The sequence below is a fragment of the Trachypithecus francoisi genome, unplaced genomic scaffold (genome assembly GCF_009764315.1).
Source record: "Trachypithecus francoisi isolate TF-2019V2 unplaced genomic scaffold, Tfra_2.0 Lachesis_group1, whole genome shotgun sequence".
NCBI classification, from domain to species: domain Eukaryota; kingdom Metazoa; phylum Chordata; class Mammalia; order Primates; family Cercopithecidae; genus Trachypithecus; species Trachypithecus francoisi.
Window position 1 is genome coordinate 65,235,799 of NW_022681454.1, and position 16,787 is coordinate 65,252,585.

At 36.1% G+C, this 16,787-nt stretch overlaps 1 protein-coding gene across 3 annotated transcripts in view; it reads left to right on the plus strand.

The window, feature by feature from the left end:
* Nucleotides 1–16,787, plus strand: part of UBA6 (ubiquitin like modifier activating enzyme 6) — an 82,193-nt gene that overhangs the window by 9,541 nt on the left and 55,865 nt on the right. For all 3 annotated transcript variants that reach the window (XR_004437997.1, XM_033214549.1, XM_033214550.1), the window contains exons 3-7: nucleotides 2,552–2,646; nucleotides 3,174–3,202; nucleotides 5,481–5,575; nucleotides 6,139–6,250; nucleotides 11,573–11,653. Coding sequence is in view for 2 of the 3 variants with exons in the window: in XM_033214549.1 (XP_033070440.1) it covers nucleotides 2,552–2,646; nucleotides 3,174–3,202; nucleotides 5,481–5,575; nucleotides 6,139–6,250; nucleotides 11,573–11,653 (412 nt within the window). In the remaining variant the exon portion in view is untranslated. The remainder of the gene's footprint in view (nucleotides 1–2,551; nucleotides 2,647–3,173; nucleotides 3,203–5,480; nucleotides 5,576–6,138; nucleotides 6,251–11,572; nucleotides 11,654–16,787) is intronic.

A 16,787-nucleotide genomic window follows, 5' to 3' on the forward strand; every position in this document is an offset into this window, starting at 1 on the left:
TCAGGCAAAGATGAATAGAGTCACATGCGCTTTAACCAGATACATCACTTAAGCTCATCACAGTAACAACTGGAAGTAGCTACAAAATTATTACAGTAGTGCAGTATGTACTACAGTGACTTTTATGCACTCATGACTGAATACTGCATCTTTACATCTGTTTACATGCCTCTTAACTGCAAATGGCGACATCTGTGGTCTGTAAATGTATGTATAAGTTTTGATAAATTTTAACTTTTTATAATTTGTGTGTATTTCATGGTAGTAAATGATAAAATAGACTAATATGTACATAGATTTCATGCATTCATGACATACTTTTTCTTAATTTTTGGATATCTCTAGGCTACAAAGTTCATCTGTGAGTTTTTTCAAGTTGTCACAAATGTCCAAAAAATTTTCAGTATATTTATTGAAAAAAATCTGCAAATAAATGGACCTGTGCGTTTGAAACCCATGTTGTTCAAGGGTCAACTATATTATTAACGCTGTGTACATTGTCATATAGCAGATCAATGTAGCAAATATTTCTTCAAGATCTTGTTTCTAATTCTTTTGGATAAATATCCGAAATGGAATTGCTGGATTATATGGTAATTCTATTTTTTAATTTTTAAGGAAGCTTCTTACTGTTTTCCATAGCAACTGCACCATTCTACATTTCCAACAGTGCACAAAAGTTCCAGTTTCTCCACATTGTTGCCAATACTTGTTATGTTTTGTTTTGTTTTGTTTTGTTTTGTTTTATAATGGTCATCCATACAGGTGTGAGGTGATCTCTCATTGTGGTTTTCCCTTGTATTTCCTTGATGATTAGTGAGTGTTGAACACCTTTCCATATACTTGTTGGCTATGTGCATGTTTCTGGAGAAACGTCTGTTCAAACTCTTTGTCCATTTTTAAAAATTGGGTCAATTCAGGGGTTTTTTGGTATTGAGTTATAGGCATTCGTTAGGATATTATTAACCCCTTATCACATACATGGTTTACAAATACTTTCTCTCATTCTGTAGGTTGCGTTTTCATTTTGTTGATTGTTTCCTTTACTGGTTTTTAGTTTCATGTAGTCCTACTTGTCAATTTTTGCTTTTGTTGTGTGTGCCTTTGGTGTTATCCAGAAAATCTGTGCCAACACCAGTGTTATGAGGCCTCTTTCCTGGTTACTTCTAGGAGTTTTATAATTGCAGATCTTACATTTAAGTCTTTGATTCATTTTGATTTGATTATTTTGTATGGTATAAGGGTCCATTTTCATTCTTTTGCATTTGGAAATCTAGTTTTCCCAGCACCATTTATTGAAGGCCTCAACCACCTTTTCCTCTGAATACCCTGGCCATACTAGACTACTTCTTTTATCAAAGATAAGATAGGTAATTGCAGTTTATACCTTTTTATCTCAACTGTCTTTTCCTGTAATGCTCTTTTGTGCTTCAAAAATACCTTCCAATGATCCTTTAAGAACTCACTCCTATATCTGCTGTGTGATATCTTGCCTGAGTTACTTCTCATCCTTTCTGCTCAGCCCTAAAGCATCTTATTTTTATTGCTATTAAATAAACACATTATCACATAGTATTTGTTCACATGTATGTCAACTCTATCAGACCATGAGCTTTTCTAAGTCATAGACTATGACACAGTGTCTAAGTCTTAGAAGATACTCATTAAATGATTATTGAATGAGTAGGGAAGACAGTGGGTTCAGATTGGCTTGTAGTCCAGAACCCAAGTAGGTACATTGCCTACGTAGTGGCAGTTCAGTGGCTGGGCAGGAACCAAAACTAAGGATATGACAAAAAAGTCTGAAAAAGGTGCAGATGGTACTAACAATAGAAGAAGTGATGATACTAAGAAGGCACTTATACATTCCATGTTTAGGCAAAAACCAGTATTACTGGCCAGGTACAACATTCCCTGACTTCTGAATTCTGACATGAAGCTGCTACGATAAGATCATCCTTTATATCTGGATATAGACAGGATCTTGCTGTTGCCCAAGCTTGGGTGCAGTGGCGTGATCATAGCTCACTGTAACCTCAAACCATTAGGCTCAAGCAATCCTCCCACCTCAGCCTCCTAAATAGGTAGGACCACAGGTATGTGCCACCACACCTTGCTGATTTTCACATTTTTATGTAGAGATGGGGGTCTCAGAAATCCTGTTGATAGTGAAAGTGAAAGTTTTAAGGTGGAGATGGCAAACTCAAATGCTTATAGTGACCACTGAGGTAATAAATGAGAGGAACAGGAAGGAGTTGATTGTGGCAAATCTGGAGCACATAATACTTCTGCCTAAACAGGACAACTCCTACTCAACTCCATCTGTCTATTGCCTTGAGGGAATATAGATTGTGGTGCCAAATTATCTGATTTTTCAAAATATGTCATATATTTGGCATTTAATTCAGAAATGTTTAAACACTGTGCAAATCATTCAGAACAAGTCTGTGGGCAGGATTGAGTTCCTAGGCTTTTTGTTTGCAAACAACTTTAAGAGATGTTATAATTTTAGTGAAATAATTTTTTGTTTTTTGTTGTGTTTTCCATGTAGTCGACAGAGGTACGTTCTTGGAGACACAGCAATGCAGAAGATGGCCAAGTCCCATGTTTTCTTAAGTGGAATGAGTGGTCTTGGTTTGGAAATTGGTAAGCAATATTTATATTCCTAATTTTGTATGACACTTTTGAGCAATGTAAGATAGTTTAAATAACTTCATCCCCTTATATTTCCTGTAACAGAAATTAGATCCAAAATGTTGATCAGATTCAGTTTTTAATCTTTGTCAAGACTATTTCATGATGTTGTTATGTTCTTCCACAAATAACCAGTAATGACTCATTGCTTCTTTTTGTGATTTTAATAGCCATTAATTATCGTTCTCTATATCCATTAATTAATTATAAGTAGCACACATACATATACTGTATTCATAAAAACATGTCTGGAAGAATACATTGAAATTTTAGGAGTGATTATCCCTGGGTGTTGTGATTATGCACATTTTAATTTTTTCACTTTTAACCTGTATTTTGTAACTTTTTAAAGACAAGGAACTGAAGTAGAAAAAAAAGAAGTCAAAAGTGTCCAATCAGATATGTGACTAAGCTCTGTGAAGACATATCCAGTATGTATTCCCAATATTGAGCTATTCCTTTTTCTTTTGCCTTTCTAGCAAAGAATCTTGTTCTTGCAGGGATTAAGGTAAGTAAATGTCCTTTTTCTCTGTGAGAAAAATTGTTATGAGCCTTTTATTGGCTCATTTGTTGTGGTAATATTGTTTATACTTTGTTTTAATTTTTGTCTTTAATGCTCTACTTTTAAAAAATCACAGAAATTTCAGAAATATACAAAAGTAGAAAGAATTGTTTAACAAAACCCCACATGCACATCAGAAGGCTTCAGTTACCAACTCTTGGGGACATTTGTTTCATATACCTCCTTCTCATGCCTTGTTGCCCCCAACTGCCAAATTATTTTGATATAAATTTCAGACATTGTATTATATCATCCTTGAATATTTTAGTAGTATCTTTAAAAGGTAAGAATATCTTTTGAAGCAGCAATACTATTTTCACACCTAAAATGTAACAAGCTCTTATACCATTGTATCAGTTTACCTGTTGCTATAAAACAGTTTACCCCAAAATTTGTAGCTTAAGCAATATTTTATTGTCTCATAGTTTCTGTGAGTCAGGATTCGGGCATGACTCTGGTCATTATGATAAACTCATGAATTTAAACATAATTTGATGTGTTTTCATCTATTATAGTTGTTTTCATTGATGCTCAGATTGTTCCATCTTTGGTTATTGTGGTTCTCTTCATGTTTTTTGAGGCTTTTGGACACAGCCCCCAGTAGTCTTTGTCACTGTTTACAAAGTCTTTTCAGTGGGCAGAGCTGAAACGTTCATAATGAGTAAACACTGAAATTTCTGATTTTCAGGTTTAGGCTTGTAAAGTATTACTAAACTTTCTAATTTTTACTTTGGATTATAGCATATTTATTTCTGTGATTTTATATTTGTGTCTTATTAGGATTTTGGTTTCTAATGATCCATTAGATGCTTTATCCTATATATCCTGTATATTCTTTATCGTATTATATTTTACCCGTATGGCATAGTTTCAGAATGCAATTCCAATATTGTTAATAATAATGTATTATTAAAAAAAATTAGTTTTTTGATCCTACCTGGATTTGGCAGGCAAATTAACTGCTTTTAAAAGTCACTTTAAATAAATCTCTGTATATAGCAGACTCCATAAACAGTTTAGTGCATGTATTCATTTTGCTTTGGATTTTTAGAGATTGCTTTTTTAAAAGTTTAGTTTTACTGTTATGTGAGATTTATGATTCAAAGTCAGATTTTTTAAACAAAGTATTTTCAGATAAGTCTAGCTTCTTGCTACTTTGTTTCCTCCTTCACTTATTAGGTTACTGTCTTTTTATATTTGGTTTATTCTTCATTTGTTTTTGTAGATAGGTAAATGCATACACACATACATGTGTATCTGTTATGTGTGGGTATATATGTTTATCTCCTCCCACCTTTCTCATATAAAGTGCTCTTCTTTACCTTGCTATCTCTTTACAGCATATCCTAGAGATTACTCCATATTTATAAATACATCTTTCATTTTTTTTAAATAGTTGCATGATTATGCATTGTATGGATGTATCATCTTATAGCCAGTTCCTCATTGGTGGGCTTTTTGATTATTTCCAGTCTTTTGCTCTTACAAATGGTGTGCTACGTTTAATACTCTTGTATATATATCTTTTTGTATTTCTCCCAGTGTGTCTTTGAGATAGAGTCCTAAAAGTAGGATTGCTGCATCACAGAATAAATGCAGGTATCTTTTTGCTAGAGATTGCCAAATTCCTTTGAGGTTGAGCCACTTCACACTGTTATCAGTAATATATGAGAGTCGCTGATTCACCTCACCCTCACCAATAGACTGTGTTGTCAAACTGTGAATTTATGCCAATCTAACAAGTGAGAAAAGTTGTTTCGTTTCTTGGCAAGGTTGACCATCTTTACATATTTTCAAGGACCATATGCATTTCTTTTTTCAGTATGATCCTTGTTCATGTTCCTCTTTCTACGAGGTTTGTGGCCTGTAATATAATTTACAAGTATTTCTTTCTACTTTGTTAATTGTCTTTCTTACTTGAAACATGGAATATTTTGAAGTGTTTGTTTATATGCATTTTCTGGATTTTTGTGTTGATTTTTATAACATGATACTTTTATAAATTTAAATTATCTTCAGGTTTAAAGAAATTTTTCCATCAATTTATTGGGGTCTCCAGATGTATATAGATCTAATTTTATATCCTTTCTAATTCTTATGCCTTTGCTTACTTTTCATTATCTAATTACACAAAATAATAGTTCTAGTACATTGTTGATAGTACTAGAGAGACTGAATATCCTTGAACTCCTGACTTCAATCAATACTTTTTTCTTTTTTGAAGGCACTTACAATTCATGATACAGAAAAATGCCGAGCATGGGATCTAGGAACCAACTTCTTTCTCAGTGAAGATGATGTTGTTAATAAGCGAAACAGGTAAAGATATTTTGATGTATTATGAGGTTTTTTTTACTCATTTACTTAGAATATTCCTTTATCTAGAACGCCAGTCATAGTTGTTTAATTGATCACCATAAATTCATACTACTATGGCTAAATAAATTTGGTATATACTTAATTTTTTGTATTTCTCAAATTTTTTATATATTTACATAGTATGTGTTATATAATGTATATGATATATAAATACATATTTTATATATATTACACTGCTACCTAGAAATGTATTTCCTTGAATTTATTAAAGAAAGACTTTAGTGTTGCTAAATTATTAAGAAAGTTAAGGAGCCTGGAGCTTAGAACTATTAGGGTACACTTTGAGATTGTGTGGTGTACTGTGCAATATGATAGTATATTATTTCAAGATTGTATAGTTATCTGTAAAGACAAGTAAGTCTTGGTTTCTTTCTTCTACAAGGTAAGTTTCCATTGAAATTTTGTAACATGTCAGGTTCCTCTGATGTCATTACAGTGTCCAGCTTGAAGAGATTTGAGTATATTGAATGAAAGGACAGTAAAAGTTTATTTTATTTTTTTAGGGCTGAAGCTGTACTTAAACATATTGCAGAACTAAATCCTTATGTTCATGTCACATCATCTTCTGTTCCTTTCAATGAGACCACAGATCTCTCCTTTTTAGACAAATACCAGGTTAGTACTCTATTTTGTATTAAATGTTATTGACAGATTCCAGGGCGAAATTGTTAAGTATTAATATGTTTAACTAATTTAACCTAGTGTATTGAGGAACAGAACAAAAAAATTTCAAGGTAGAAGACATATCAGAATAAAACCTTTCAAATTCTCCATTTTAAGGAAGGGACCTAAGAACTACTGACAAATTAGTTTTATCAGTTGACTTTTTTCTCAGTAATATCCATTAAAAACTACTCAAAACTTTGATTTATAGCAACATGCATTTATTTCTCTCCTATGTAACTGAATGTCAGTTGTGGTTTCTAGGCTGAACTCAGCCTGGATTAAACTCCAGAGTTTGGTTCTCCTCCATGTGTCTCTCTTCTGGGACCAGGAGGCTACCTAGGCCATGTTCCCATGGTAGTAGCAGAAACAGAAGGTCAAGTCCAGACACACATGCACATTTCAAGCCTCTGTTTTTGTTATGTCCATTAACATTCTGTCAGCCAAAGCAAGTCAACGTTATCAAGCCTAAAGTCAAGAAGCAGAAAAATACTCTTCCTAAAGCCATGGGCAAGCGGTACAATTACAGGGGAATAAAAATACATGGATCGGTAGTTCAATCTATTATAGGTAACAATTCCTTAAATAACAACAACAAAATTCCCAGGACATTGTATATTGTAAAAGTGACTAGGTTGACCCTGATTTTTTTTTTTTTTTTTTGCTGTGAGTAAATTATGCTGTTACCCATTAAAAAATGAATATAGACTTCTATTCTGGACTAGATAACTTAAAATTCATCCTGGTACAAAGCACCTAGAATTTCTAAACAGATTTTCTTTTAAATGACTATCCAAGCTCAAAATAATGTTAGGAAAATCTGTTTATGTGTTTCTAAACAGACTTTCTAGAATTTCTAAACAGACTTTCTTTTAAATGACTATCCAAGCTCAAAATAATGTTAGGAAAATGCTCAGAGGCCACAAATGAACAGTTAGCTAAAAGACTAGTGAACTATTATCTGTAGTTACTCTTAGCGACAGGAGTTGTCTGTCACAGTAACCAAAGTTCTTGGGAATTGATGTTCACATAGAGACAGAAGATTCAGACCTAGAACTACATAAACTAGAGAAATGGAATTGAGACCTCCCCTTCTTCATAAAGCTGGAGTCTCAGAGAGCTATGCCCTCAGTGAAAGGGTGGACAAGAACAATCTTTACCAATCAGAACAAGAAGCTTGTCTGTTTTCTCTTGAGCTCTGGATGAAAAGTAAAGGTTTTCCTAGGGAATTCATAACCACAGGGCTGCTGTCACATAGGTTTAGAGATTAAACTTTATAATCTTTTGTGATCTGGAAATTCCTAAACTGAGAACTTAATGTAAAAAGTAGTACTATAGGCTGGGCGCAGTGGCTCACACCTATAATCCCAGCACTTTGGGAGGCCAAGGTGGGCGGATCACCTGAGGTCAGGAGTTTGAGACCAGCCTGACCAATAAGGAGAAATCCCGTTTCTACTAATAATACAAAATTTAGCCATGTGTGGTGGTGAATGCCTGTAATCCCGGCTACTTGGGAGGCTGAGGCAGGAGAATCGCTTGAACCCGGGAGGTAGAGGTTGCATTGAGCCAAGATTGCACCACTGCAGTCCAGCCTGGGCAACAAGAACAAAACCCCATGTCAAAAAAAAAAAAAAATACGAAAAAGTAGTACTATGATGGCCATGCCCTAATGTGCCAGACAAAAACAAAACTAAACAAATCTTGAGAAGTATACCCTCCACTAACTTACAGGGTATGGCAGTATATAAAGTCCCTTTGAGTTCACAGTACAAAATGACAAGATGGGAAAAAAAGCAGCTCAATATGACCAAGAGTCAACAAACTATTAAACTTCAAATAATTTTTATTTATTTATTTTTCTTTCTTTCTTTTCTTTTTTCTTTTCTTTTGTTTTCTCTTTTCTTTTCTTTTCCTTTCTTTCTTTTTCTTTTCCTTTTTCTTTTCCTTTCTTTTCCTTTCCTCCCCTCCCCTCCCTTCCCCTCCCCTCGCCTCCCTTCCCCTCCCCTCCCCTCTTTTCTTTTGGAGTCTTGCTCTGTCTCCCAGGTTGGAGTGCAGTGGCACAGTCTGGGCTCACTGCAACCTCTGCCTCCTGGGTTCAAGCGATTCTTCTACTTCAGCCTCCCGAGTAGCTGGGATCACAGGCGCATGCCACCATGCCCTGCTAATTTTTGTATTTTTATTTGTTTATTTATTTATTCATTTATTTTTTATTATACTTCAAGTTCTAGGGTATATGTGCATAACGTGCAGGTTTGTTACATATGTATACTTGTGCCATGTTGGTGTGCTGCACCCATCAACTCGTCAGCACCCATCAATTCATCATTTATATCAGGTATAACTCCCAATGCAATCCCTCCCCCCTCCCCATGGTAGGCCCCGGTTTGTGATGTTCCCCTTCCCGAGTCCAGTTGATCTCATTGTTCAGTTCCCACCTATGAGTGAGAACATGCGGGGTTTGGTTTTCTGTTCTTGTGATAGTTTGCTAAGAATGATGGTTTCCAGCTGCATCCATGTCCCTACAAAGGATGCAAACTCATCCTTTTTTATGGCTGCATAGTATTCCATGGTGTATATGTGCCACATTTTCTTAATCCAGTCTGTCACAGATGGACATTTGGGTTGATTCCAAGTCTTTGCTATTGTGAATAGTGCCGCAATAAACATACGTGTGCATGTGTCTTTATAGCAGCATGATTTATAATCCTTTGGGTATATACCCAGTAGTGGGATGGCTGGGTCATATGGTACGTCTAGTTCTAGATCCTTGAGGAATCACCATACTGTTTTCCATAATGGTTGAACTAGTTTACAATCCCACCAACAGTGTAAAAGTGTTCCTATTTCTCCACATCCTCTCCAGCACCTGTTGTTTCCTGACTTTTTAATGATTGCCATTCTAACTGGTGTGAGATGGTATCTCATTGTGGTTTTGATTTGCATTTCTCTGATGGCGAGTGATGATGAGCATTTTTTCATGTGTCTGTTGGTTGTATGAATGTCTTCTTTTGAGAAACGTCTGTTCATATCCTTTGCCCAGTTTTTGATGGGGTTGTTTGTTTTTTTCTTGTATATTTGTTTGAGTTCTTTGTAGATTCTGGATATTAGCCCTTTGTCAGATGAGTAGATTGTAAAAATGTTCTCCCATTCTGTAGGTTGCCCGTTCACTCTGATGGTAGTTTCTTTTGCTGTGCAGAAGCTCTTTAGTTTAATGAGATCCCATTTGTCAATTTTGGCTTTTGTTGCCGTTGCTTTTGGTGTTTTAGACATGAAGTCCTTGCCCATGCCTATGTCCTGAATGGTACTACCTAGGTTTTCTTCTAGGGTTTTTATGGTATTAGGTCTAACATTTAAGTCTCTAATCCATCTTGAATTAATCTTCGTATAAGGAGTAAGGAAAGGATCCAGTTTCAGCTTTCTACTTATGGCTAGCCAACTTTCCCAGCACCATTTATTAAATAGTGAATCCTTTCCCCATTTCTTGTTTAATTTTTGTATTTTTAGTAGAGATGGAGTTTCACCATGTAAGCCAGGCTGCTCTTGACCTCCTGACCTCAGGTGATCCTCCTGCCTTGGCCTCCCAAAGTGCTGTCATTACTGGTGTGAGCCACCATGCCCAGGCTAAACCTCCAAGAATTTAGGACAATAGAATTGTTTGAGAAAGATTATAAAATACAGATGTTCAAAACTACTAAATCTCAAAAGAAGTTATTAAATATATAATATTGAAAAAGACCAGACAGATGTGATAAAGAATGAGGTACAACTTATGGAAATGAACATGAAGTCTTAAAAATTAAAATTCATTGGATAGATTAAACAGTAAATAGATAATAGCTGGAATAAACATTAGTGAATTGAAAGATAGACCTGAGGAAATTACCAAAACTATAGCACATAGAAATAAAGAAAATATCCTAGCACTTTGGAGGCCAAGGCGGGCAGAAAACCTGAGGTCAGGAGTTTGAGAACAGCCTGGCCAGCATGGCAAAACCCTGTCTCTACTGAAAATACAAAAATTAGCTGGGCATGGTGGCGTGTGCCTGTAATCCCAACTACTGGGGAGGCTGAGGCAGAAGAATTGCTTGAACCTAGAAGACAGAGGTGGTTTTGCAGTGAGACCAGATCGCACTGCTGCAATCCAGCCTGGGCAACAGAGTGAGACTGTGTCTCAAAAAAAAAAAAAAAAAACCCAAAAAAGAAATAAGAGAAAATACTATGGACAAATTAAAATAAATGAGAGCTTGAATGAAAAGGTCCAATTTATGAGATTGGATTTCTAGATAGCAATAGATAGCAATAGAAAAGGGCAATATTCAAAGAAAGTATGGCTGAGAATTTTCTAACATTGATAAAACTCAAATCAGTTTCAATATGTGTTGGATCTAGTCTTTGATGTTTTTATTATTTGCAACGTAGCCTGTTACTGTTTCACAGATGCAGGAAATATGAGATTCCTGGGTCAGAGACTGAGAAGTTTATTACTTAGTGCATAATAAAAAACATGAGCATTATATTGCATTTTCTTCCTCGCCCCCTGTACCCCAAGTCCCTCTATTTCAAGGCAGAGGGCTCAGTGAATGCCTGCACATGTAGTAGGTTGCTTTAGAGAAGAATGCTGAGCTTGGGGAATTGGCTGTTTTAAAGTAAGCTAAGACATCTCTTTGTCCCTGAGGAAGATCTTACCTCATCCCTTAAGTTTTTACACAGCAAATACAATTCTGAGAAATGACCTCAAGTAAAGAGTGGTAAGGACCTTGCATTCATGGCATACGTTGTGAGAGTGTATAGACGAGAGACCCATGGAGGAATGTCTCCCTACAGGAAGCAAACCATATTGCAAGCTAGATTTAAAAAAACTAAATCCACAGATGGATTTGTTCTAGTAGCCAACTAATGTGTCTCTTAAAAATGTTGTCAGGTTTTTAAGCTAGCATGAAAGTAATACTCTGGTAGCTAGGTTAGTATTTGTGTGATAGTAATACATGAAGCAAATCTAATCACTTAGAGTCCATAAATACCACATAGAATATTAAGGTTTGCTTTTATCAAGTTTTATGTGTGCAGGTTTTCCCCTGTATATGTTATTTTTATTTTTGTTATCTGTACTTTGTGAAGGTATTAACCTTGGAATGGAATTCCATAGGATTGTAACTTTTCAGTGAGATTAGTGATGTGTCTTTAGCACAGTGCAAACTGACATGCTTCTGATTATTGTGTATTACAAAAATAATTATGTATTTTCTAGTTTTTAATTTGTTGTTTTCTCAACAGTGTGTAGTATTGACTGAGATGAAACTTCCGTTGCAGAAGAAGATCAATGACTTTTGCCGTTCTCAGTGCCCTCCAATTAAGGTAATTGTATCATTAAGTAATGACATGTAGTTAACCACTTTCACTACTAGAATTTTTAACTTATTGATGGGTTGTATAAGAAACTTTTTACATAATAATCACAATAAGGTTTTTTTCATTAATTTTGATATATTCATTTCCTGTTTTTAAAACTAGGATCTAAGTTTGGTTTATAGACAGATTGCCAAAACTAAGGAAGAATTAATGTTAGGAATGGAAAGGATGATAAACATTGAAATCATCATCTCATTTTTTTTTTTTTTTCAAGACAGAATCTCATTCTGTCGCCCAGGCTGGGGTGCAGTGATACGATCTTGGCTCACCCCAACCTCTGCCTCCCAGGTTTAAGCTGTTCTCCTGTCTCAGCCCCCCAAGTAGCTGGGATTCCACGTGCCCGCCACCATGCGTGGCTAATTTTTTGTATTTTTAGTAGAGACAGGATTTCACCATGTTGGCCAGGCTGGTCTCGAACTCCTGACCTCAGGTGAGCCATTGCTCCCAGCCTCTATTTTTAAATGTCGTTATGATGGTGATTTTCTAGAAGTCCAGTGGTTCATTCAATGAATATTCATTGACTATCTATGTAGTGGAGATAGTTATATCCACTAGAAATACAGTAGTGAATAGAGACAAATTTTCTTACTCATGAAAATTACCTTCTGCTAGGGAAGATATACAATAAACAAGAAAATAAATACATCATATGTTTTTAAATAGTTTCAAGTCCTATGAAGAAAAGAAATCTGAATAAAGAAAAATAGAGATCGCGCCACTGCACTCCAGCCTGGGCGACACAGCGAGACTCCGTCTCAAAAAAAAAAAAAGAAAGAAAAATAGAGAATGATATCTGCATGATGTAGGGAGAAGGGCCAGTTCTGGTTCTCTTAGATTAGAAGGTTAGAGAAGTCTTCACTAAGTCTTCATGACGTTTGAATAGAGCCCTGAATAGTGAGAAAGAACAGGCTATATAAAGATCTAGGGGAAAGCATTCAAAGCAGGGAAATCAGCAAATGTAAACATTTGCAAGTGTAAAAATTACGTTGGTGGTTTTGAGGAACAATAAGAGGCAAGCAGGACCAAAACAGAGTGGTAAAGAGGAGAGGATAGTAGGAGTAAAATATACCAGAAGATTAGTTTGGGAGAAGTAGGTTGGGGCCATACGTTATAAGATCTTTGAAGACATTTGAGTTTTTAGGCCTGTGAGTTTTAATCTGTTTTATATTTTTAAAGGATCATTATGGCTTGCTGTATGGAGAGAAGATTATAATTGTAGTTTCCAAAGTGTGGTCCAGGGACACTAAGAATCCCTCAGACCCTTTCTGTGGTTCTGCACAGTCAAACTTTTTAATTTCATATTACTAAGATATTATTTGCCTTTTTCATTCTGATTATCTTAGGAGGCAGAGTGGAGTTTTCCAGAGTCTATATGATGTGTGGTGATATCCTTGCTCTGACAATGGAATGTGTATATTCTTGTGATTTAAATTTCTCTCAGTTTTAATTTCTAACACAGTAAATATTGATAGGTGTAACTCACATAAACAAAAGCTCTTTGGGTCCTAAATAATTTTTAAGAGTATGAAGGGGTCATGAAAGATAACCAAAAGAAATAGAACTGTTGGATTATAAGAGTAAAGTAGAGGCAGCTAGACTAGTTAGTAGTTACTGCAGTAGTTCAGCTGAGAGATGCTGGTATCTTAGACAGAAGACTTGGGAATAGAGATAGACAGAAGTCATTGAATTTGAGGTGTCTTTTGTTTAAGAAAAAGGGCGGGGTGGAGTGGGGGCCTAACAGAACTTGTAGATAGATGAATGAGTTGTGAAGGAGAGAGTGAGTGATCAAGAATGACTCATAGTTTTTTTTTTTTTTTTTTTGCATATTAATCTTACATTTTTACTTCAGTGTTAGTAAAAACAGTAGTAAAAAGAAGTTAGTTACTTGCTTTTTCTTTTATACTTGGCATCACACACACATGTTCTGCACGTTCTGAGAAGAAAGTTTCAGATTGCTTCCTATTTGAGTTTAGATACAATCGCTACTCTTGCTGAAAGCCAATGAAATTGAAAAGCTTAGCTTTGTAAGTAGAGTTTCTGCTTCTTTGACTGTAGTTGATAATATTGTTTCTCAAGTTTCCTTTGGCAGGTATTCTCAGGAAACGTTCCAGGATATTATAACACTTCTGGTTTGATTAGAAAATGATTCATTACTTGCCTTTCAGCTCTTTTTTTTTAATTTTTATTTTTTATTTATTTTTAATTATTTTTAATTTTTTATTATTATACTTTAAGTTCTAGGGTACATGTGCAAAACGTGCAGGTTTGTTACATATGTATACTTGTGCCATGTTGGTGTGCTGCACCCATCAACTCGTCAGCACCCATCAATTCATCATTTATATCAGGTATAACTCCCAGTGCAATCCCTCCCCCCTCCCCCCTCCCCATGATAGGCACCGGTTTGTGATGTTCCCCTTCCCGAGTCCAAGTGATCTCATTGTTCAGTTCCCACCTATGAGTGAGAACATGCGGGGTTTGGTTTTCTGTTCTTGTGATAGTTTGCTAAGAATGATGGTTTCCAGCTGCATCCATGTCCCTACAAAGGATGCAAACTCATCCTTTTTTATGGCTGCATAGTATTCCATGGTGTATATGTGCCACATTTTCTTAATCCAGTCTGTCACAGATGGACATTTGGGTTGATTCCAAGTCTTTGCTATTGTGAATAGTGCCGCAATAAACATACGTGTGCATGTGTCTTTATAGCAGCATGATTTATAATCCTTTGGGTATATACCCAGTAGTGGGATGGCTGGGTCATATGGTACGTCTAGTTCTAGATCCTTGAGGAATCACCATACTGTTTTCCATAATGGTTGAACTAGTTTACAATCCCACCAACAGTGTAAAAGTGTTCCTATTTCTCCACATCCTCTCCAGCACCTGTTGTTTCCTGACTTTTTAATGATTGCCATTCTAACTGGTGTGAGATGGTATCTCATTGTGGTTTTGATTTGCATTTCTCTGATGGCGAGTGATGATGAGCATTTTTTCATGTGTCTGTTGGCTGTATGAATGTCTTCTTTTGAGAAATGTCTGTTCATATCCTTTGCCCAGTTTTTGATGGGGTTGTTTGTTTTTTTCTTGTAAATTTGTTTGAGTTCTTTGTAGGTTCTGGATATCAGCCCTTTGTCAGATGAGTAGATTGCAGAAATGTTCTCCCATTCCGTAGGTTGCCTGTTCACTCTGATGGTAGTTTCTTTTGCTCTGGAGAAGCTCTTTAGTTTAAGCATATCCCATTTGTCAATTTTGGCTTTTGCTGCCATTGCTTTTGGTGTTTTAGACATGAAGTCCTTGCCCATGCCTATGTCCTGAATGGTACCAGCTAGGTTTTCTTCTAGGGTTTTTATGGTATTAGGTCTAACATTTAAGTCTCTAATCCATCTTGAATTAATTTTCATATAAGGAGTAAGGAAAGGATCCAGTTTCAGCTTTCTACTTATGGCTAGCCAATTTTCCCAGCACCATTTATTAAATACGGAATCCTTTCCATATTTCTTGTTTCTCTCAGGTTTGTCAAAGATCAGATGGCTGTAGATGTGTGGTATTATTTCTGAGGACTCTGTTCTGTTCCATTGGTCTATATCTCTGTTGTGGTACCAGTACTATGCTGTTTTGGTGACTGTAGCCTTGTAGTATAGTTTGAAGTCAGGTAGCGTGATGCCTCCAGCTTTGTTCTTTTGACTTAGGATTGTCTTGGCAATGCGGGCTCTTTTTTGGTTCCATATGAACTTTAAAGCCGTTTTTTCCAATTCTGTGAAGAAACTCATTGGTAGCTTGATGGGGATGGCCTTGAATCTATCAATTACCTTGGGCAGTATGGCCATTTTCACGATATTGATTGTTCCTATCCCTGAGCATGGTATGTTCTTCCATTTGTTTGTGTCCTCTTTTATTTCACCGAGCAGTGGTTTGTAGTTCTCCTTGAAGAGGTCCTTTACATCCCTTGTAAGTTGGATTCCTAGGTATTTTATTCTCTTTGAAGCAATTGTGAATGGAAGTTAATTCATGATTTGGCTCTGTGTTTGTCTGTTACTGGTGTATAAGAATGCTTGTGATTTCTGCACATTAATTTTGTATCCTGAGACTTTGCTGAAGTTGCTTATCAGCTTAAGGAGATTTTGGGCTGAGACGATGGGGTTTTCTAAATATACAATCATGTCATCTGCAAACAGGGACAATTTGACTTCTTCTTTTCCTAACTGAATATCCTTGATTTCTTTCTCTTGCCTGATTGCCCTAGCCAGAACTTCCAACACTATGTTGAATAGGAGTGGTGAGAGAGGGCATCCCTGTCTTGTGCCAGTTTTCAAAGGGAATTTTTCCAGCTTTTGACCATTCAGTATGATATTGGCTGTGGGTTTGTCATAAATAGCTCTTATTATTTTGAGGTACGTTCCATCAATACCGAATTTATTGAGCATTTTTAGCATGAAGGGCTGTTGAATTTTGTCAAAAGCCTTTTCGGCATTTATTGAGATAATCATGTGGTTCTTGTCTTTGGTTCTGTTTATATGCTGGATGACGTTTATTGATTTGCGAATGTTGAACCAGCCTTGCATCCCAGGGATGAAGCCCACTTGATCATGGTGGATAAGCTTTTTGATGTGCTGCTGAATCCGGTTTGCCAGTATTTTATTGAGGATTTTTGCATCGATGTTCATCAGGGATATTGGCCTAAAATTTTCTTTTTTTATTGTGTCTCTGCCAGGCTTTGGTATCAGGATGATGTTGGCCTCATAAAATGAGTTAGGGAGGATTCCCTCTTTTTCTATTGATTGGAATAGTTTCAGAAGGAATGGTCCCAGCTCCTCCTTGTACCTCTGGTAGAATTCAGCTGTGAATCCATCTGGTCCTGGACTTTTTTTGGTTGGTAGGCTATTATTGCCTCAATTTCAGAGCCTGCTATTGGTCTATTTAGGGATTCAACTTCTTCCTGGTTTAGTCTTGGAAGAGTGTAAGTGTCCAGGAAATTATCATTCTTCTAGATTTTCTAGTTGATTGCATAGAGGTGTTTGTAGTATTCTCTGATGGTAGTTTGTATTTCTGTGGGGTTGGTGGTGATATCCCCTTTATC